Genomic DNA, 22,157 nt, shown 5'->3' with positions numbered 1-22,157 from the left:
AGAAAATTTAGGGGCGCACACAGGGTTTTCCTGGGTCAACATTTTTGGCGCGCTGTGTGCGCACCATTTATTCATACAGTCAAGATGTTGAGTGAGTGATCAGCAGCTGGCCGCTCTGCCGTGATGCGCGCACACATCCGCGCACACGGGTAAGCACACTCCTCACTAGCACCCCCTCCCCCCGTTAACAACTCTTCTCGGCTCGCCCAAATTTTCTCTATGCAGGAAAAACCCTGCGTACAGTATTAATCGACTTGCAAAGTTTTCCCATCATTTCTACTGTATTACTGATAAATAATTTGACAATATACAATCTTATGCCTTTTTGCCTTCATGAACTGCAAAACATTCACAACAGAGAACTCTTCAGAAGTTACTGTATTGAGTTTAAACATATTTTAAGAAAAAACATACCTTGAGCATGTGCATGTTGCACTTCGATGTGGCCAATCAAAACATTTGTTGGTTTCTAGAGATGCACCGATCAGGTTTTTGGTGCCGATCACCGATCACTGAAATCAGTATCTGCCGATCACCGATAATACCGATCACGGTGTCGATTGAAGCATTCTATTTTTTGTGTAGCATTATTGCTATGAGGACCAGCTATGAGGACCAGCTGCGGGTGGCCGGTGTGGACGCGTCCACCATCTCCTGGATCACTGACTACCTCACAGGCAGACCACAGTTTGTCAGAATGGGCCGTGTGCTGTCTGGAACGGTGGTCAGTGATGTTGGAGCCCCACAGGGAACTGTTCTGTCTCCCTTCCTCTTCACCCTGTACACCAGTGACTTCCAGTACAACACGGAGTCATGCCATCTGCAGAAGTACTCTGATGATTCTGCAGTGGTCGGGTGTATTAGGGATGGACGGGAGGAGGAGTACAGGGCAGTGGTGAGTGACTTTGTAAAGTGGGCCGATGAGAACCACCTGCGGCTGAACGTGGCCAAGACCAGAGAGATGGTGGTGGACTTCAGGAGGAAGGCGACAGCTCCTACACCTCTGAGTGTCCTGGGAGTGGACGTGGACATGGTGGAGGAGTACAAGTACCTGGGCGTCTCCATCGACAGCCGACTGAACTGGAAGGCCAACATCAACGCTGTGTACAAGAAGGGGATGAGTCGTCTCTTTTCCTGAGAAAGCTTCGATCCTTCAACGTGTGCAGCAAGATGCTGGAGTTATTCTACCAGTCGGTTGTCGCCAGTGTGCTGCACTTTGCCATTGTCTGCTGGGGAGCAGCATCGGGCCGTGACACCAGCCGTCTTAACAAACTGGTTAGGAAGGCTGGCTCCATCATCGGCTGCCAGCTGGAGCACCTGGAACAGGTGGTGGAGAGGAGGTCGTTGAAGAAACTGGTGTCCATATTGGACAACCCGGACCACCCTCTCCACCACCTCCTACAGGGACAGAGGAGTACTTTCTCCAGACGTCTCCTCACGCTCCGCTGCCACAAGGAGAGATACAGGAGAACATTCCTGCCAACGGCTATGAGGCTCTACAACAGTTCACCTCTTGCCAGATCACCCTAACCCTTCTTATATTTTGTGTTTTGTTTTTTTATTCTTGTGTGTTGCTGCTACTGACTCGACAAATTTCCCCTTGGGGATTAATAAAGTATATATCTATCTATCTATCTATCTATCTATGAGGAAATACATATATAAAGCAACTCAAACATTAAAGAAATTACAGATTTCTTTAAACATTTAGGACTTTTACTTTGAAAAATGTCCTAATTGTTACATTACAATTGTTTGATTGTTATTGTAGGGGATTTCAGATATGTATGGAACACATCTGCATCATTCATTTCCTGGAACTCTTGGGGAAATCTATATACAGGACTTTTCTTAACATACACAAGTCTGACAAATGTTTATAAACCCTTCCTTGGTCCAGTAAAAATGTTCTAATGTTAGCATATGTTAAGCTAAATCTCAGAAACGATCTCTAAAGATACAAAATCAGTTCATTGTTTACTTTTATATGTTCGTGTATGATTTGTCGACATCTTATTTTGAAAAACGGATGTTGTTTCACGTGGTTCTTTAAGCTAACTTTGCAAAACCGGATGTTGTCACTTAAATCCTTCCGCTAACTTTCTCAAAACCCTCGCGCGCTCCCAATCGAATGTGTTTACCGTGAGCATCAGTATATAGGGGGTCAGACATGTGAGAGTCGGCTGAGTCGACCCAGAGATTCAACTCGGGGGACGGGGACGCCGCTCGGTGGTGAGGATCCCCTCGTGGACCTCAACTCTGCGGTCAACGCCGGTCGCATTGTCTCCGCTGCGGTGCGCCTCTTTTCACACATTAGCCCCCCCCCACACACACACACACACAGGCCAGCCTTCTTCTTCGGTTTTCGTCTCCTTTCTTCTTCTTCTGGAGTTAATGTCGGTTAGCAAACCAGTCATTCAGGCATTACCGCTAACTATAGTGGGCTGAAGTGTAGAACAAGTTTGTCAGCAACAAAAATATTTAATAACAAAAACAAAAAAAATCTGCTAATTTACTGGTCGCGCATGCGCGAGTTGATGAAAAATGTACTCGCACTGTGTCTAATTTTAGGCGCAAAATGCGACCATTTGGTCGCAGTCTGGAGCCCTGGAGGCATACACACCACACACTACACATTCCAGATAGACTCTGAACAAATGTGTTGAATGATTCCAAGAGTTGTCGTTTGATTATGTTTTCATTTGATATCAATGCACCTGCTCTCTGTTTACTCACCACACCTACTGGGGCCATTTCATATTTTCCTGAAGGCATTCAATTCAGTTTATTATATATATAGCCCAATATCACAAACTACAAATTTCCCTCAGAGGGCTTTACCATCTGTACACATACGACATCCCTGACCTTTGACTTTTGACCTCACATCGTATCAGGAATAACTCCCCAAAAAACCTTTCACAGGGGAAAAAAGGTAAGAACCCTTCAGGAGAGCAACAGAGGAGGACCCCTCTCCAGGATGGACAGAACAATAGACGTCATGTGACCAGATGAACAATAGATGTCATGTGACCAGATGAACAATAGATGTCATGTGACCAGATGAACAATAGATGTCATGTGACCAGACAATAGAAGTCATGTGACCAGATGGACAATAGATGTCATCTGACCAGATGAACAATAGATGTCATGTGACCAGGTGAACAATAGATGTCATGTGACTAGATGAACAATAGATGTCATGTGACCAGATGGACAATAGATGTCATGTGACCAGATGAACAATAGATGTCATGTGACCAGACAATAGAAGTCATGTGACCAGATGGACAATAGATGTCATGTGACCAGGTGAACAATAGATGTCATGTGACTAGATGAACAATAGATGTCATGTGACCAGATGGACAATAGATGTCATGTGACCAGATGAACAATAGATGTCATGTGACCAGACAATAGAAGTCATGTGACCAGATGGACAATAGATGTCATGTGACCAGATGAACAATAGATGTCATGTGACCAGACAATAGAAGTCATGTGACCAGATGGATAATAGATGTCATGTGACCAGATGAACAATAGATGTCATGTGACCAGACAATAGAAGTCATGTGACCAGATGGACAATAGATGTCATGTGACCAGACAATCGAAGTCATGTGACCAGATGGACAATAGAAGTCATGTGACCAGATGGACAATAGATATCATGTGACCAGATGAACAATAGATGTCATGTGACCAGATGAACAATAGAAGTCACGTGACCAGATGGACAATAGATATCATGTGACCAGATGAACAATAGAAGTCACGTGACCAGATGGACAATAGATGTCATGTGACCAGATGAACAATAGATGTCATGTGACCAGATGGACAATAGAAGTCATGTGACCAGATGGCCAATAGAAGTCATGTGACCAGATGGATAATAGATGTCATGTGACCAGATGAACAATAGATGTCATGTGACCAGATGGACAATAGATGGCATGTGACCAGATGGACAATAGAAGTCATGTGACCAGATGGACAATAGAAGTCATGTGACCAGATGGATAATAGATGTCATGTGACCAGATGAACAATAGATGTCATGTGACCAGATGGACAATAGATGTCATGTGACCAGATGACCAGCGTTAAAACACATTCAATGAATATGAGAGGAATCATGAAGTGAAGTTGGGGTTCTCCCCTGGATGTTCTGTGGTGAATGAATTTAAGTCGTTTTGGATGAAAGTGTCAGTGAAATGAAATGAAATGTAAAAGTAGGCCGTGTTCGTTTCTGCCGAAACAATTGATTTCGACCAGAACTTTAGCCGCCCTTCAAATTCAGTCCAAAGACATCAGATGTGGCCCCAATGTGAAGGTGATGCTGTGATCAGTTAGAGCAACACGTCAACTCCATCAATGCCTCCTCTTTTTTCATAAGAGAGAACGAAGGTGTGAACCACTGAGGGAACAAACACACGAGGTATTTGTCTCAGGCCGCGAGCTCACAGCATTCGACATGTTGCCGTGTTATTTACGGCGTGTGAGAACGCGTGTTTGTTTGATGAACGCGGGTCCGGGGCTGCGGCCTTACCCCGAAGTCAATCGCCATCCTGTTCGTAGGTGACTGAAGGGACCGATTCATCCGGCCGCTGTGAAGCAGTCAGACACCGCACTGAGAAACACACGGCGTCATGGAAGCTTTTAAAAGTCATGCCAAGAGCCAGAGAAGCTCAGTGCTTGTAATCAGTGACTGATATTACTCTAATACTAATACTACGAGTTAAATAACAGAAGCTTTTTTTATCAAGAAACAAACTGAATTGAATCGAATTGAAACTTGGTTATATGCGGTGATACTTATACATGGTTATATGTGGCGATACGTGGTTATACTTGGTTATACTTGATTATATATGCTTATACTTGGTAATATGTGGTGATACTTCGTTATACCTGATTATACGTGGTTATATGTGGTGAAACTTGATTATATATGCTTATACTTGGTTATATGGTGATACTTGATTATACGTGGTTATACGTGGTTATTCTTAGTTACATATGCTTATACTTGGTAATATGTGGTTAAATAGTTATATGTAGTGATACTTGGTTATATGTGCTTATATTTGGTTATACTTGGTGATATGTGGTGATACTTATATGTGGTTATATATGCTTAAATTTGGTTGTACGTGGTGATACTTGGTTATACTTGGTTATATGTGGTTAGACCTGGTTATATATGGTTATATTTGGTTGTACGTGGTTAAATGTGGTAATAATGTATTAATACCCTCAGAGTGGCAGCGTTACATTGATGCTTTGCTCACAAAAAAACAGTCCAACAAATAGAAGCAGGTAACATGACATCAAGCTATGTTTGAAAAATAAGTTATTGTGGTCCTTTATTGCATCTTCTCTATTTTTTAAACACCAACATTTTAATATCAGCAGGCGTAACAATACATTGTTTGAAGTCGTCACCATGTTATGTACAAACAGTAAATGAACAGATAAAAGCAGATGAATGTAAATGTACACTTTATCCTAAATAAACACTAAATAAAAACCTCAGGAGACCATGAATATTTACCGATATCCACAGCAAGTTGCATGAAAAGTTGTTGGAAAAAAGAAACTAAAATTAAGAAGACTTCAGTTTGAGATTGAGAAACAAAGGGATATATTTGTCAGTTTGGTGTAAAAGTACTGTTTCCTGCTTTAGGAGCCTTCTGTCATTGTTCTTTTGATTTATACATGCAGCATGTATTCCCTCCACTACATCCTTTGGTATAAAAAACAACAACTGCATTATATGTCTGCTAAAATCAACCTTTCGTTATCCAGCATCCAGTTTCTGAGAGCCTCCTCACCACCGTGACACATTCTGTGTTTGTGAAAACATAATCGGCAATAAAAGGTTCGGATTAAATCAAACACATGGCAAAGGAATTCCTCTCAATTAAAGCTACTCTCTAGCTTCTCAGCATTCCCAATCAGGAGTTAATCACAACAACCCGTTTGTGTGCAGGGTATCATGTCTTAGTATTAATGTTTAAACATTATTCATACATCCTGTCATATTCATTGAACGTTTATGTAGCTCTGTAACTCTGTTCATCTGGTCACATGACATCTATTGTTCATCTGGTCACATGACATCTATTGTTCACCTGGTCACATGACATCTATTGTTCATCTGGTCACATGACATCTATTGTTCATCTGGTCACATGACATCTAATCTTCTGTCCATCCTGGAGAGGGATCCTCCTCTGTTGCTCTCCTGAAGTTGTTCCTGATCCGATGTGAGGTCAAAGGTCAGGGATGTCTATGTGTATAGATTGTAAAGCCCTCTGAGACACATTTGTAATTTGTGATTTTGGGCTATACAAAATAAACTGAATTGAATTGAACTGATGATCCAGTCCGGTTAGTTTCTGAGAAGTATATTTAGATTTTTTTTAAATGTCAATGCAGTTATTTAAATGACACAACATTCTCTATTTGGTACAAATGGAAGGACTGTGTCCGAAATAGGAAGCATTTTTAATGACTTTGGAAAATTCCAGTGTGTTGTGATGCACGGAGATAGAGGCAGCAGATGTCAAGGAACAAGACCTCTGCTTGACCATCAGAAAGGACAATCTATTTCCTTCTATCCGTCTTTGTGTTTGAACTTTCAATTTTGAACTTATACAGTCCAGCCTAAATAAATACATATGAAGGTGCTTTAAATCGCACCTGAAAATAACAACATTTGTCTGATTGAAAAAAATATATAAAAGAAGAAATCACTCCAGAAGAACTCTCTTTGGTCTTCAGTCTTTACACTTTTGATGGAATGAATAAACAACGGCTTCATCTACTGCACACGTTAAGAGAAGTGTGTCCTGTAACATCATTTGGCACCTTTACGGTCTATAAAAGTGACCACATACAACATCTCTGAATCGCTGAATTAAACTATGGTCAAATGGTCGTAAACTGAGAATCGAACCACACATTTGATATGTCCACCAAAAACAACAACAAACACCAGAAGAAAAAAAGAATAATATTAATAAACTGCATGTCACATGTTCAGAAACATTAGATTGACTGCTCTGGTTAAATCATAGCTGATCTACAAAATCCAGCTGCAGATGATTGTCCATGTTCATGATGCTGGTCTCAGAGCTGAGGAATAACCACAAACTGTCCACACCATTACATCCATCTGCAAGTAGTGTGTGGCCCATATGCTGATGAAAGAGTTCTAGGTCAACGTAATCATTCCCCAATCTGCTGATGCTTCTGGTTGGCCAGGAATCAGGAGACATAATGGCTGGTCTTAGGGAGTAAGAGACACCCTTGATTGACACTTGAGAGAGCCGGAAAGCTTGAACGGGAAAAAAATGGTGTTACTTTGACTTGTCTTATTTAAAGCATCAGTATTCATTCTTTATTTATTGAAACTGCAAAAAGGCTTTACGTCTACGGACTCTCTGCCTCACTTCTCAACGGTAGGAGAGAAAAAGATTGCTTGCCAACTAGCCAGCCGAAGAAATGGACCGGTCATCCTCTCTGGTCGGAGTCAGCTAATATGGTCCCATTGGTTAATGTTGACTTTCTCACGAGAAACACACTCATTCCACCAAGTAGGTGGATCCCCCTCGATGCCATTAGATATTTTGCACTACTTAGTAACCAAAGACTGCATACGATGGATGGATGTAGGTAGCTGCTTGTTAGTAACGTGTTACAGTGACAAATAGAGTAAGGAAGGATACCATTTTTAACTTTGACATTTAGTCGGTTTGTTGGAGTGTTAATATCAGTTTGGTTTCTGTGGCAACCTCCAGTGCTGAGAAACGAAGCAAACATGTGCAGAGGGGCCAAAATCTGCAGTTCAAGTGGCTTCAAAAGCGAGTCAATCCCCAGAGACCTCCACGACAGTCTGATACAAAAACAATGTTGGTCTCTGTAGCTAATCTCATTGTACGGGGGAATTCATTTCTATATAACTCATTGCTCAAAATGATATCAATGCTTAAAGTTCTGCATGATTGAGTTGGGTGATGTTGATATTTTACAATCTATTGTTGTGTTGAGGGACAGATCAGGGACCTTGTAGTGTTGAGGGACAGATCAGGGACCTTGTTGTTGTGTTGAGGGACTGATCAGGGACCTTGTTGTGTTGAGGGACTGATCAGGGACCTAGTTGTTGTGTTGAGGGACTGATCAGGGACCTAGTTGTGTTGAGGGACTGATCAGGGACCTTGTTGTGTTGAGGGACTGATCAGGGACCTTGTTGTGTTGAGGGACTGATCAGGGACCTTGTTGTGTTGAGGGACTGATCAGGGACCTTGTTGTGTTGAGGACTGATCAGGGACCTAGTTGTTGTGTTGAGGGACTGATCAGGGACCTAGTTGTGTTGAGGGACTGATCAGGGACCTTGTTGTGTTGAGGGACAGATCAGGGACCTAGTTGTTGTGTTGAGGGACTGATCAGGGACCTTGTTGTGTTGAGGGACTGATCAGGGACCTTGTTGTGTTGAGGGACTGATCAGGGACCTAGTTGTTGTGTTGAGGGACTGATCAGGGACCTAGTTGTGTTGATGGACTGATCAGAGACCTTGTTGTGTTGAGGGACTGATCAGGGACCTAGTTGTTGTGTTGAGGGACTGATCAGGGACCTAGTTGTGTTGAGGGACTGATCAGGGACCTTGTTGTGTTGAGGGACTGATCAGGGACCTAGTTGTTGTGTTGAGGGACTGATCAGGGACCTTGTTGTGTTGAGGGACAGATCAGGGACCTTGTTGTGTTGAAGGACAGATCAGGGACCTTGTTGTGTTGAAGGACAGATCAGGGACCTTGTTGTTGTGTTGAGGGACTAATCAGGGGCCTTGTTTTTTATTTGCATCTTTAAAAAGATATTACTTCACGGCTTAGCACAGATAACTCTTTGAAGACGCCGACATGGCTTGTGAGTATTTTACCAAGATAGACGTGTAAAAATCGAAACCTTTGCTTTACGGTTTAGACAGAACGCAAACCGAATTTTCACATAGACATTTCCCTGCTTAAAGTTTTAAAAAACAGTCTATGTTTATTGTTAACAAAGAGTAAACATTTTCTTCGATGTGAGGTCCTGGGTCAGGGATGTTTATGTGTACAGATTGTAAAGCCCTCTGAGGATGATTTGTAATTTGTGATATTGGGCTATACAAAATAAACTGAATTTAATTGAATTGAAAAATGGATAGTTTGGGGGTTTTGAAAAGAGTTTTTTATAAAGTACTGAGCCGTAGTCAATGTATCCGATCTACTGTAGGAGTACTGACAGGAGTTAAGCAATATACTGCGGTGTTTAGGGGCGGCAGCAAAATATCTTTGAGCCACATGAAGGATAGGCCTTCGATGAATACCTGTTTGGCATTTTAATAACAGCCTGTAAAACAGGACCCACAAGGCGCTGGTTGCTTCCTGAGCCACTCACGATACAGGAGTGGGTGGTAAACGACATCGATGTCATGGAAAGGATCACTTACTTTTTCCCTTCGCCTTCAGAAAAACATTTTCATTCAACTCTGGGACACGTGGGTGAGATACATAAATATTCTAAATATGGCGTAGACATATTCATTTTGTCAGTGGGTCTCTCTTTGAGCTAGCTAAAATCTGTTTAGCATTACATCACTTTGCTCCTGTCCGCTTCTCCAAACGAGTAGCGTGAAGACCGCCATCCACTGTATTAGTACCTCATTCAACCCCACTTCAAGACACCCAAACCTTCCCTTTAATCTTAATTATTATATTTTTAATCTGTAGCCGACAAAAGTTAGCCGCAGCTGGCTAGTAACTCATGCACAAACAGTGTGTGTTTGTGTCACTAAACTCACAAGTTATTTCTGTCTTACTTCTTCTCCGAGGTACTTTATCGTCTCTGTACTTTTATTTAAGAGCGGAATGTTATTACACTCAAGTTGAACATTTTTTTATTTTCTCAGTTTTATTTGGTGCAGCCGAGAGCAACTTTGCTATTTATGCTGCCAGTCGTTTTATTAAATGGACTCTCTGGCAATTGCACCGCTTCTAAAATTGACTTTGCATTCCTTTTGAACAAATGCATCCATGGTGCTTGGCCTTGAGAGAATTGCCGTGCTATTTCATCTCTGGTTTATTCCAGAAGTTCTGGCCCGTCGCATTTGATCCTATCTAAGGGACACAAAAAACTGACCAACCATGAAGTAGGACCTACGTCTGTAAGTCTCATTTGTGAAGCACCGTTGAGCACGATATAAATTGACCAGTTCTGCTGCTGCACTCATCACCAAGTCTTAGAATCCTGCTGCTCAGATTCCAGATTCACACCTGTTTAGCACCAATGATGATGTGAGCGTGTTCGGGATTCACAGCTCATCCCTTCAGCAGTTCATGGGTTCAGAGACTCTTGCTAGAGTCAAACTGCGGTGAAACTCGGCGTGAATGTCTTACCAGTCTCCCCAGCAGCAGGTTTATGCCTCCACATATGGGAGGTGATACTGCTCTTCCCTCTTGTTACACCGCTTGGCTACGATTGCCAGGTAGAGTACAAGCAGAATAACCCAGTAGCAGGCGTATAGTATCGTCCCTGCTAACAACAAGGCTTTCTCTGTCTCACTAAATGGCTCCTGTGTTTCGCAGTAGATTGTATACCCCACACCCCCTAGCAGCACCGTAGCCCACACTGTGACGGGCACGGCGCCGATGAAGTTTACCACGATCTTCCTCCGGCCTGAAGTTCCCCATCCGGCCTTGTTGATGGTGAGCAGTGCAAATATTTTGGCGGGGAGCAAGCTGGACATGTAGAGCAGAGAGTACAGGGACATGAAGATCATCACCAAGCTGCCACGCAGGAAGCAGGCGTAGGTGGCCTTCACCATCCCAACCAGTTGGACCGTTAATAAGAAGAGCAGGATGTTCCACAGCCGTCCGCGGTAGAAGAGATGGATGACGGTGGCGACCAAGAAGAAAGGGAAGAAGCCGGTGACCACGGACTCGTAGGTCATCCAGAGGCTGTGCTTGTGGAACCACAGGGCGTTATACAGCCACTCGCGGAAATAAGACTTGCTCCATCGAGTCTGCTGGTTGAGCCAACGCAAATACTGGGTCGGTGTCTCAGTCTGGCACTGCGATCGCGCCGTGAATTTAGTCTTATAGCCAAAGCTGAGCACCCGATTGGTGAGGTGGCGGTCATCACCGAAGCTGCACTTGGAGCCCAAGAAGGTCTGATGGTACCAGGGCTCCAGGAAGCGCTGGAGCAAAGAGTTCCTATACATCCCCAGAGGTCCGCTGATACACTGGACGCACCCAAAGTAGGACTGGCAGGCCCGCTCGATGTTGAAGGCCATCCAGTACCGCACGCTGCTGAGGAAGGAGATCCAGGAGTCGTACTTGTTAAGGATCTTGAGGACAGAAAAGAGGACATAAATCAAGAAAGGAAGAACAAGGAGCTTTCAATCACCTCCCTTTCTGCCCCAAGAACTTTTAAGTTGACTTTCAAACCACACATCTATTGCTTTGGGTCTTCATTGTTGTATTGTATGTTACCTGCACGTCTCCGCCGACCCCTCCCACCATTGGATCTGCCTCGAGGATCTTCAGCATTTCTATGGTACATGCTGGATCTAGAACTGTGTCCGAGTCACACACCTGAAAAGGACACAAGCGCAGGGTTTCAATAATATTGAGAGTCACAGACTCGGAGGAATACATCCATCGGTCAAGTTGAGGCTGCAGGTGTTGCAGAACCCCGAGAGAAATGAAAGGCTGCTGACAGATCCCAGCTGGTTCATTCTAACTACACTGAAGTGGGTCAGCTGTGGTGGATATGACCTTTGACCCACACCAAGGGCACAAAGGGGATGCGACAGCTGGGGATGATGAATACGTTTGTTGTTCAACATAGATCCATTGGTTTGGATTGGAAATGAGTAAATAAGGTATAGAAATATACGACATTCAGAGAATTAGTATAGCAACTATTTGCTCAGTAAAGATCCATCGATCATCTGTAACTGCTTATCCTGTTCAAGGCACCCTAAGTGCATGTTTCATATAGCGGTTACAGCTCATAAGGCCGGCGCGAACAACTAGTAACGTTGCACCCGCCCTTTTGTTTCCACCTCAGAAGCAACTCTATCAGCCGGTTTGTTAATGTTGGTTTGTTGATTTTCCGTGAGATTTTAGTTGAGAGTCACCATTTTTTTTAAATAGTAAAAGACTTGAATAACTACAGTTGTTTAAATTCAAATGAGTTTTGATTTTTTACAGTACATGTGATTTACGGTTTTACAAACTGTAATTGAGAATAATGAAATATCACTCTGTAAAAATAGTCTCAAGCCCAAGCCGTGTATTTTGTCAGACTTCACAAATGTAATCTTTTCTTAATCAAACATGTATACTATTTCCACTGTCTGTGACCCTTACCTGCACATAATCCACACTGTCCCCGAGTGCTTTAAAGGCCGTGTACATCACCTCTCTCTTCCCTCCCCACTCCTGCATGATACAGGAGTAGCGGCAGCCTCTGACCAGCCGAGCCACTCGTGCCGCCTCCTCCATGTGCACCGTGCTCCTCCCTCCACCTCCGACTCCTCCACCTCCATAACCATCACTGTGGTAGTTACCCTTCCACACCATACTGCCAGCCTGGTCAGCCCCACCCATCACCTCCTGGAAAATGTCAATCATGTAGTGGTCCTCTGCACGGTTCCCATCCACCACAAGCACCACCTTCAGGCCAGGGAAGGAGATTCGCCGGACACTGCGCAGGCACTTCCTCAGGTAATCTGGGTCCTCCTGGTAGGCGGCAATGCAGAGAGCCACGGAGCGTCGCAGGTGCTGTGGCCGGGAGGGGCATCTCATCCGCCGATGCTCCAGGAAGGCGAAAAGGCTCTGGAGCAAGAGATGAAGGGAAAGGAAGGCACCATAGAGGCCAAAGGATAGGTGGTGCTGCTCAGTGTGGATGAATTGGTATCCTTTATAAGGAAGAAACACAGGGGAGACAATGACATCATCATCGTCGTCACTTGTTTTGATTCTCATGTACTTTTTCTCTTTGTGTATATCATTGAAGTTAACCTGTGACATAGGCCAGCAGGATGGTGAAGAGAACCACCGCAGCAAAAAGGGTGGTGACCACGATGTTCAGCGCATTCCTGCAGCGAGAGGGCATCTGGAGGTGGAGGAGGAGAATTTGGGGGTAGTGGAGGGACCACGACAGATGTCAACATGAGGATTGGAAAGCAAGGGGACACATGTTCAAGGACAGGTTGAGAGATCTGTGCAGTGAAGATGAGGTCGAAGGTAGAAGTGATATTAGAAGGGCCACAAGTTATAGAAAGGGTAAAAGTGTAAGGAGATGGAGAAGATATGGTTCGAAGGGTAAGATATGGTTGAAGGGTAAGACATGGTTGAAGGATAGCACATGGTTGAAGGATAGCACATGGTTGAAGGGTATGACATGGTTGAAGGGTAAGATATGGTTTAAGGGTAAGATATGGTTTAAGGGTAAGACATGGTTTAAGGGTAAGACATGGTTGAAGGGTATGACATGGTTGAAGGGTATGACATGGTTGAAGGGTAAGATATGGTTTAAGGGTAAGATATGGTTTAAGGGTAAGACATGGTTTAAGGGTAAGACATGGTTGAAGGGTATGACATGGTTGAAGGGTAAGATATGGTTTAAGGGTAAGACATGGTTTAAGGGTAAGACATGGTTTAAGGGTAATACATGGTTTAAGGGTAAGACATGGTTGAAGGGTATGACATGGTTGAAGGGTAAGATATGGTTTAAGGGTAAGACATGGTTTAAGGGTAAGACATGGTTGAAGGGTAAGATATGGTTTAAGGGTAAGACATGGTTTAAGGGTAAGACATGGTTGAAGGGTAAGATATGGTTTAAGGGTAAGACATGGTTTAAGGGTAAGATATGGTTTAAGGGTAAGACATGGTTGAAGGGTAAGACATGGTTGAAGGGTAAGATATGGTTTAAGGGTAAGACATGGTTTAAGGGTAAGACATGGTTGAAGGGTAAGATATGGTTCGAAGGGTAAGACATGGTTGAAGGGTATGACATGGTTGAAGGGTATGACATGGTTGAAGGGTAAGATATGGTTTAAGGGTAAGACATGGTTGAAGGGTATGACATGGTTGAAGGGTATGACATGGTTGAAGGGTAAGATATGGTTTAAGGGTAAGACATGGTTTAAGGGTAAGACATGGTTGAAGGGTAAGATATGGTTCGAAGGGTAAGATATGGTTGAAGGGTATGACATGGTTGAAGGATAGCACATGGTTGAAAGGTAATACATGGTTGACAGATCATATCAACACAGATCTGTTGTACAATTCAGGTGAGACAGAGAGCTGGGCCTCTGGAATCCAGAGACCATCTAACCCCATATTAGTTGTTTACAGCTTCTTAATAGTTATATAACTATTACTCAGCAATTACCACGACTACTACTCAACTCCTGCTGATACTAGTATTACTAGTAAACCCAGTACGTACCTCCACTATTGTTTAACCGGCTCATGTAGTATTACCTCATATGTGGTGTCAGGTCAAGACTGGTTTATGGTTCATAAAACTTTAATGAATTATTCAGGCATCAGATACAGATGCACAATGATGGACTGCCTTGTCCACCAATCTTGTGTTCACAACAAAAGGTTGTAAAGTGTGGGTGTATATGTGTGTGTGTGTGTGTGTGTGTGTAGTCCTCTAGTAACTCGTAGGTGACGTAACCCTGAACTGAAAGAATCTCTCATCCAGTCATTTAAACATGGCTTATCATAAACTTAAAAAGGCTCTATAGCTTATAGCTGATAATAGTGTGTGTATAGCAACGAGTAACAAACAGGCAATGAGGGATAACCACATGACTACTGGTGTGACGCCGATCCCAGCTGACACGGTACATTTACCCTGTGACAGACCACAATCAATCATCTTGCCTTGAGTGTTAAGACTTTGGGTTTTCAGTTTAGCTATACTTACTATAAAACCCTCCAAGAATCAAAGCAACAATAACATCATTCTGTGAAAAGTTGATAAATGCCCATAACATCATTTACACTCATCAATGATGGGCAAGGTACTAACATTCACACACCGCAGGGGTTAAGTGTCTTGCTCAAAGACACATTGACTAACAGAGCTGGGGATTGAGCCACCAACCCTCTGATTGAAGGAGTAACCTGCTAACCACTGAGCCACAGTCAAACGTTCTTTTTAAGACCTGACCTTCTATAAGTACGATATTTTACCGTGTTTAGAGGCCTACAGTATGAACCTCTTTTCCCTAGACGTCTGTTTGTAAAAATAAATAAATAATACAAATATACCCTGCCCTTATTTAGCAGCACTAAGTACTCTCAACCAAAAACAACTCTAGATCACCTATTTTCTTTTTGTCATTGTCTGTGCCAGTATTGGTAAATCAGTCGATTAATTGCGATACGTAACCCAAACCTCTAGCTCTGTTGCTCAGTAATGAAACTCAAATGTATTCCTGAAGTTCCCTTCTACCAATCATTCTGTACTTTAGTACTCGGCAAACCTACACTGTACATTGGGAATTATACCTTGTCGACGAGTATCTGGCTTAGAGGACTTCAAGTGAACAAACTTACAGTAGAAGACCATCTGCCCAATCGGTTCTACCCTTCGTCTTCCTCCCTCCTTCCTCTCCCCTCACCCCTCCTCCCAAAAGCCCCTCTGGCGCACCATTCTTCCCTCTTTCTCTGAGTTAATAGTTGTAATTAAAGTCCAGCCAGGTCAGTGCTTGGGAAACAGTCGAAAAATGGGAGGAACAATTCTGTCTTTTCATTCATGAAATTACCCCCCCCCCCCCTTCCACCCCTGAACCACCTGGCCAGGCCAACGCAGGAGAGACAGACACATATTGATATTGCATTCAGCTCTGTGGGACACACTGGCACAGACCGCTCTGAGTGGATGTATAGATTTACATCCTGGCACTGGAGAATCTGTCTATGTGATATCCAGGTTCGAACAGTAAGATTTTGTAAATAGAGGTTATGTAAAACAAAAGATTCTCCTTCTCACGCATTGTTTTAATATGTCATCGCTGTCATTAAGCGGTTCTTTCCACCGAAAGCAACATTCCTCTACAATCTCAATTCTCTCATTTCCTGTTTTTCTTATCCTGGCACTCTTGATTGTTAGTTGTTTGTTCAAAATGTTGCAGTACCATTTTTCTGTCATAGAAAATAAAACACATTCACAAAAAAGGAAGAATCTGCAGTAATGATGTGTTTTCTGTATCTCTTTCCAATCAGGAGCTGAACAGGCCCTGGCTGAGGTGGGTATTGACTTATAATATCCTTTGGGTTCTTCATGGAATTCAAAATATGGGAAATATATTAATATATATTAATGTATTGATAAATATATATATATATATATCGATGTATTTATATATTTATATATATTGATATACATATATATATATAGATTTATATATTTTATATTGATATTGATATACATATATATATATTGATTTATATATTTATATTGATATTGATATACATATATAAGTATATTGATTTATTTATATATTTATATTTATATTGATATACATATATATACAGGACTGTCTCAGAAAATTAGAATATTGTGATGAAGTTCTTTATTTTCTGCAATGCAATTAAAAAAACAAAAATGTCATGCATTCTGGATTCATTACAAATCAACTGAAATATTGCAAGCCTTTTATTCTTTTAATATTGCTGATTATGGCTTACAGCTTAAGAAAACTCAAATATCCTATCTCTAAATATTAGAATATCATGAAAAAGTATACTAGTAGGGTATTAAACAAATCACCTGAATTGTCTAATTAACTCGAAACACCTGCAAGGGTTTCCTGAGCCTTGACAAACACTCAGCTGTTTTTTTTACTTGGTCTGAGGAAATATTAAAATTTTATGAGATAGGATTTTAGAGTTTTCTTAAGCTGTAAGCCATAATCAGCAATATTAAAAGAATAAAAGGCTTGCAATATTTCAGTTGATTTGTAATGAATCCAGAATGCATGACATTTTTGTTTTTTTAATTGCATTACAGAAAATAAAGAACTTCATCACAATATTCTAATTTTCTGAGACAGTCCTGTATATTGATTTATATATTGATATGTATATTTATATACATATATATATATCTTTTGATATATATATTAATATATATATATATAACTTCTTGGAGGAAAACATGCATTATTTTGAGTCATGTTTTCTTTTTTTCTCAAAAGATGAGAAAATGTCTGAATATTCACCAACTACTTCCTGACTGTCTGATTGCTGTTTGCATTGTACAATAGTTTTACCAGAGCTGTGTCGCTGTAACTATGACAGTAAAACCCAAAAGATTATGTATTCACTTTTTGAAACATTCAAGCTATTTGTGTTGGAGTGGAAAATACGTATGCAGCGCCATGACATTTCCCATGCTTCTATCCACCTGTCATTAGAATGGTATCCAAAATGATCATCCATTGGAAAGGCAGAGTTGAGGGTCAGATGGAGACGTGATGGAGACCGACAGGTGGAGCTGAGAAGGATAGAGGAAAGGAACCAACGTGCCTCACTTCCTCACTTCCTGCCTGCTATTGTTAGCCTTGACATTAGCAATAAGTGAAGGTCAAAGATGGGCAGGGAAATAAGGTTCAAATCTCACAGTATATGACGAGTTTTATGATGTGAAACACAAAATACACAATGCAAAATCACAAAAAAGAATGTCAGGTTCATCGGCCCTCGGTGGCCCCACCTTTCTCCAGGAAGTGCAGCACAAGATCATCTTCTACAAGCCGTTATTATTGAATGAAGAAAGTGATGTAGTTGGGGTCAAATCTAATGAAGTACTCACAGCTAAAGTACAGTACAATATAGCTGTATTATTCATATCCATCAAAAGATAAATGCTTTCCGACTATGACCTCCTTAGCACTCCCCTCAGGCCCACGTCTGGCTATAAGAACAGAACAAGTGGCAACATGTTGCTTGTTTGCCCCAAAACTAGTGTTTACTATGAATTACTCTTAATATTATTGGCAATTTCACCTTTATCGGACAGTTTGACAGCGAAGCTGCAGACTGGAAATAGTGACTCAAACGGGGCGGCTGCGTTTACGTAGCGTGTACTGAGCCGTGTGGCTCGGAGACATTCGGTCCGAGACTATTCTGAGCCGATACCGATTAATGTACTCCATCTTTGATGTGTCGCTCGCTTGAATCCTGTCATCGGCGACCAAACGAAGGAGTATAGAAGATATAGAAGATAGTTGAGGAATGCAGTGAAGAACCAAAGTGTAGAAAGGATGGACCGTAACACCATGACCCCCTGACCCTAATTATCTACCTTTTTTAACCCAATGAATTGGGCCCAACCAAAACATTTCTACTACTTAGCTAAACCCGACCTACAGTATGACCTAATCCGTTCACCGAAACCACAACCATCCACCCACCTAAAGCCTTACCTTCACAAACCTTTTCACCCCCCCCCCCCCCCGTCCGAAAAAGGAGTTTCGGATAGCTACGCAGACGTGCTTAATCCAAGCGGGGAAGGGTTCTTGGCGTATTCACACCACCACTTCCTAATTCAAATGTGCACAGAAGGATAAATATATAAAATACATTATATACACACAAACATATTCGATTTACAAATGCACGCAGAACAATTCACAAATAAATCCCGATTAGTCATGTGATTGGTTGAAAATGAGGGCGACATCTGATTGGCTAAAGATTGGTCTAATGTTGAAAAAAAAACGAATGTTTAAAACATTTTTTTCAGAGGGATTTCTTTTAGCATAACCATGCACTTAATAAAGAACCCCCAACATTTTAAATACATATTCCCTGTGTGCCCTTGCCCCCGTCCCCACCCACACCTAACCCCTGACCCCCTACCCCCTAACCCCTAACCCCTGACCCCCTACCCCCTAACCCCTGACCCCTAACCCTAACCCTTATCTCTTCTCCAACTGCCTCGTTCTGCTGGCCTGTTGTTGTAACCATTTTTTCAATTATTGTTTTACTCATTTCAAGGTTTTTTGTAACTATTTTTTAACTCTCTTTTAAAACACTAGTGCCAGTGCCTCTCGGGGGCCTCTTCGGAGGGCCACGTCCCCAACCAAACCACACGCATGTCTCATGCAGCAATCAAAGCATTTTATTGACCTACGAAGAAAATAATGCACCAGAATTCGTAGATATCCCACGAAATTGTTTTCGTATGGGTCAAAAAAATAAAAAATGGACTCAGAACATTCCTCATGGGAAACGAGATCGCCAATGTTTTCGTCACGTGACTTGCGTTTTACCGTAACGACGCCAAACGACGATCTTTATCCGAGCCTAACAAAGTCGTGCTGTTGCTCAAGACAGAACTTTATTTTGAAAAGACTACCTTTCAGAAGAAAACGTATGAAATATCAGACAAATCTATGAATCTATCTTTATAACAGACGTTGTGTTTACTTGTTGTACTATTTATTTATTTTATTTTTTAAGTTTTTAATTATAAGACAAAAGACAATACATAGACATCGAGGACGACAAAACATCATAAAGTCAGAGTATTGGAGAATGGTGTGTGTGTGTGTGTGTGTATCTGAGCCTTTTTGAGATCAAAGAAACCAAATGATATACATAGATGAAGGCAGATGTATCTGTATGTGTGTATGCATTTACGTGGAATTTAATTGGGTTAATTGGGCAAGGGAAATTAAAAATAATAATAATTAAGATTAATTAATTAATCAATAAGTTGGGTGGTGTCAAGTTTGTAAACATATAGTGAGTGATGACCCGATGTAGGGGTGTTCTGTCGTGCTGTCACTGATCGATGAAGTTAGTGAATGTAATGACATCTCTGTAAACATTGCTGGTTTTAGCCAACAGTATCCTGATCCTCTTCCCCTGGGGTCTCAGAGGTAGACCGGCTAATAGCAGGTTTTGTGTGAGAAGGCAACCGGACCGGGCTGGACCGGGCTGGACCCGGCCAGCGTGGCAAGTGGTGCCATGGAAAATGAAACAGGGCCCACGTCTTCAGACGGCCGCTCTGAGGACTTCCTGTCAACCGTTTCCGAACAGTCTCCGTTTGGGAAAAAGCAGCGCACGTACATGCCAGGAGGCAAACACACACACACACACACACACACACACACACACACACACACACCAACAATATTTTCTCTCCCTCACATTGCAAGGGCACACTCAAGTCTTTGTACGGCCTTTTTCTGACTAATGTCGCTCATTTCAACATTTCTAAAAACTTCCATTCAGCCGATGTCCTTCCTGATTGAGTGATTGGTTGATTGATTGATTGATTGGTTGATTTGATCTCATTCCAGTATTTTCATTCATTCTTTTTTTTTCTTCCAAAACCATAATATCTACGTACCTAACTTGAAGCACGACTCAAAACCCTTCTCTTGATAATGGAATCGTAATAAATCCTAAATGAGATTTTAACCCGTCAGCCCGACTTCAAATAAAGAGTTCTTTGTGGCAGCAATTTAACACCATAAAGACACATGAGTGCAACACATATGTTAAAACCCTTACCTTCCTGATCCGGTGGACCCTCTGTCTTTGTCTCCCCCTTAGGACTCCCCCCCCCCCCCCCCAGGTCTCCGGCCGCCTGCTCCGTCCAGCCCTCTCCTCTCCTCTCCTCTGCACAGCGCTCTCCTTGTTCCGCTCCCTCCTTTCCACTCGCTCCACACTACATCTTTATTCCAGCCCGCTCGCCCTCATTCAGGAGATCCCACATCCACCAATACGGCAGGCGGCTTCAAACCGCCGGCGTCCTCCACAGCCTCCCCTCCGCTGCCTGCTCCTCCCCCTCTCCCCTTCCCCCTCCTCTCTCTCTCTCTCTATCTTCCAAGACCGTCCCAGGGCATGCAGCCCCCCCCCCCCAGCTGAGATGTGATCAGAGGTGCTCCGCCGGCAGCTGATGCTGATGCTGCTCTCGTCTCGGAGCTCACGGGTTTGAGGGCAGCTGGTCCGGTGTCCGCCCTCCATCCCTGCTCCTGATGTCCATCATAAGCACGGGGGGGGGGGGTCAAAGGTGATGGTCGAAGGTCGCGGGCCAAAGTGGTCTCGTCCCGAAGTCTGATTTCCTTCCTCTTGCGCCCCAGGTTTCCTCACCTCCCCCACCCTCTTCTTCTTCTTCCTCCTCTTCTTCCTCTGTCCCGTGCTGCAGTGTTGCCTAAAGTCTCTGCATCCCCCGTTTGCAGCACAGAGCCTAAATATCCTCCTTCACTCTCACACGCCTCCTCGGCCACACCGTCCCGACTGGCTGGCAGACGCTGCTGAGCTTCTCCTCCACAGCTCCCCTCTGTGTCTTCTATACCCCCCCCCCCTCCCCCCTTCTCTCCCTGGACACCCCCAGCTAGCTCCCTATAGTAGCTCTTCTCTGCAATGCAGCCAGCAGCCTCCAACAAGCCGGGGGACTGTTTGACCGGAGCCTCCCCTCCCCCCCCCCCCCTCTCCACCTCTCGCCTGACTCAAAGCATCCTTTATGGGCTTATTTATTTACACCTCCCTCTCCCTCTCCTCTGAACTCTGAAGGCTGAGCCGCTGACGTCCTGCAGGTTTTACGTGTGGGCTTGCAGCCTCACACACACACACACACACACACACACACACACCGCATTACACCACTGAGAGTCGGTACGCATTTCATATTACATTTAGTTCATATAGAATGCTTACAACTTAAAACAGGTAGAAGTGTAGCCTCTCTCTCTCTTTCTGGCTCCCTGGCTGTGAGGAACTCTCTTCTGGTGGTCCACCTCTCCATCAGGGGAAACAGAGATGAATATTAACTGAAGGTCTCATCACAGGCCTTGAATCATGAATCTGCAGAGATATGCACCTGTACGTCTTTGCATTGTGCTTATAGGTAACGGGTGGGTATCAATACCTTTTTTGGAATAAGCAGAAATAAACTAGGACCACGTAGTTTTGACATTTCTGTGTGTTTTGGTGTTGTTGGTCCACGACCTCAGCAGCTACAACTCAATACAGAAAGGAATACAAAGAAGGCAATTCCTTTGGAGATGGATAAGAAACCGGCTTTCTTAAATAAAAAAAATCTATATTTAAATATTT

The 22,157-nt window shown here is 42.9% G+C and overlaps 1 protein-coding gene across 1 annotated transcript; it reads right to left on the bottom strand.

Annotated features, from left to right (window-relative positions):
- Window positions 1–10,278: 10,278 nt before the first annotated feature.
- On the bottom strand, window positions 10,279–13,176 carry has3 (hyaluronan synthase 3). Its single transcript, XM_056417367.1, has 4 exons — window positions 13,083–13,176; window positions 12,429–12,979; window positions 11,547–11,648; window positions 10,279–11,401 (listed from the first exon to the last, which is right to left on the bottom strand). The coding sequence occupies exons 1-4, from the start codon at window positions 13,174–13,176 to the stop codon at window positions 10,472–10,474; spliced, it is 1,677 nt and encodes a 558-aa protein (XP_056273342.1). The 3' UTR covers window positions 10,279–10,471.
- Window positions 13,177–22,157: the final 8,981 nt, after the last annotated feature.

Source organism: Pseudoliparis swirei, chromosome 6 (genome assembly GCF_029220125.1).
Source record: "Pseudoliparis swirei isolate HS2019 ecotype Mariana Trench chromosome 6, NWPU_hadal_v1, whole genome shotgun sequence".
Classification (NCBI taxonomy): Eukaryota; Metazoa; Chordata; class Actinopteri; order Perciformes; family Liparidae; genus Pseudoliparis; species Pseudoliparis swirei.
The sequence above is the reverse complement of the archived record's forward strand: the minus strand, read 5'-3'. Positions and strand labels throughout refer to the sequence as shown.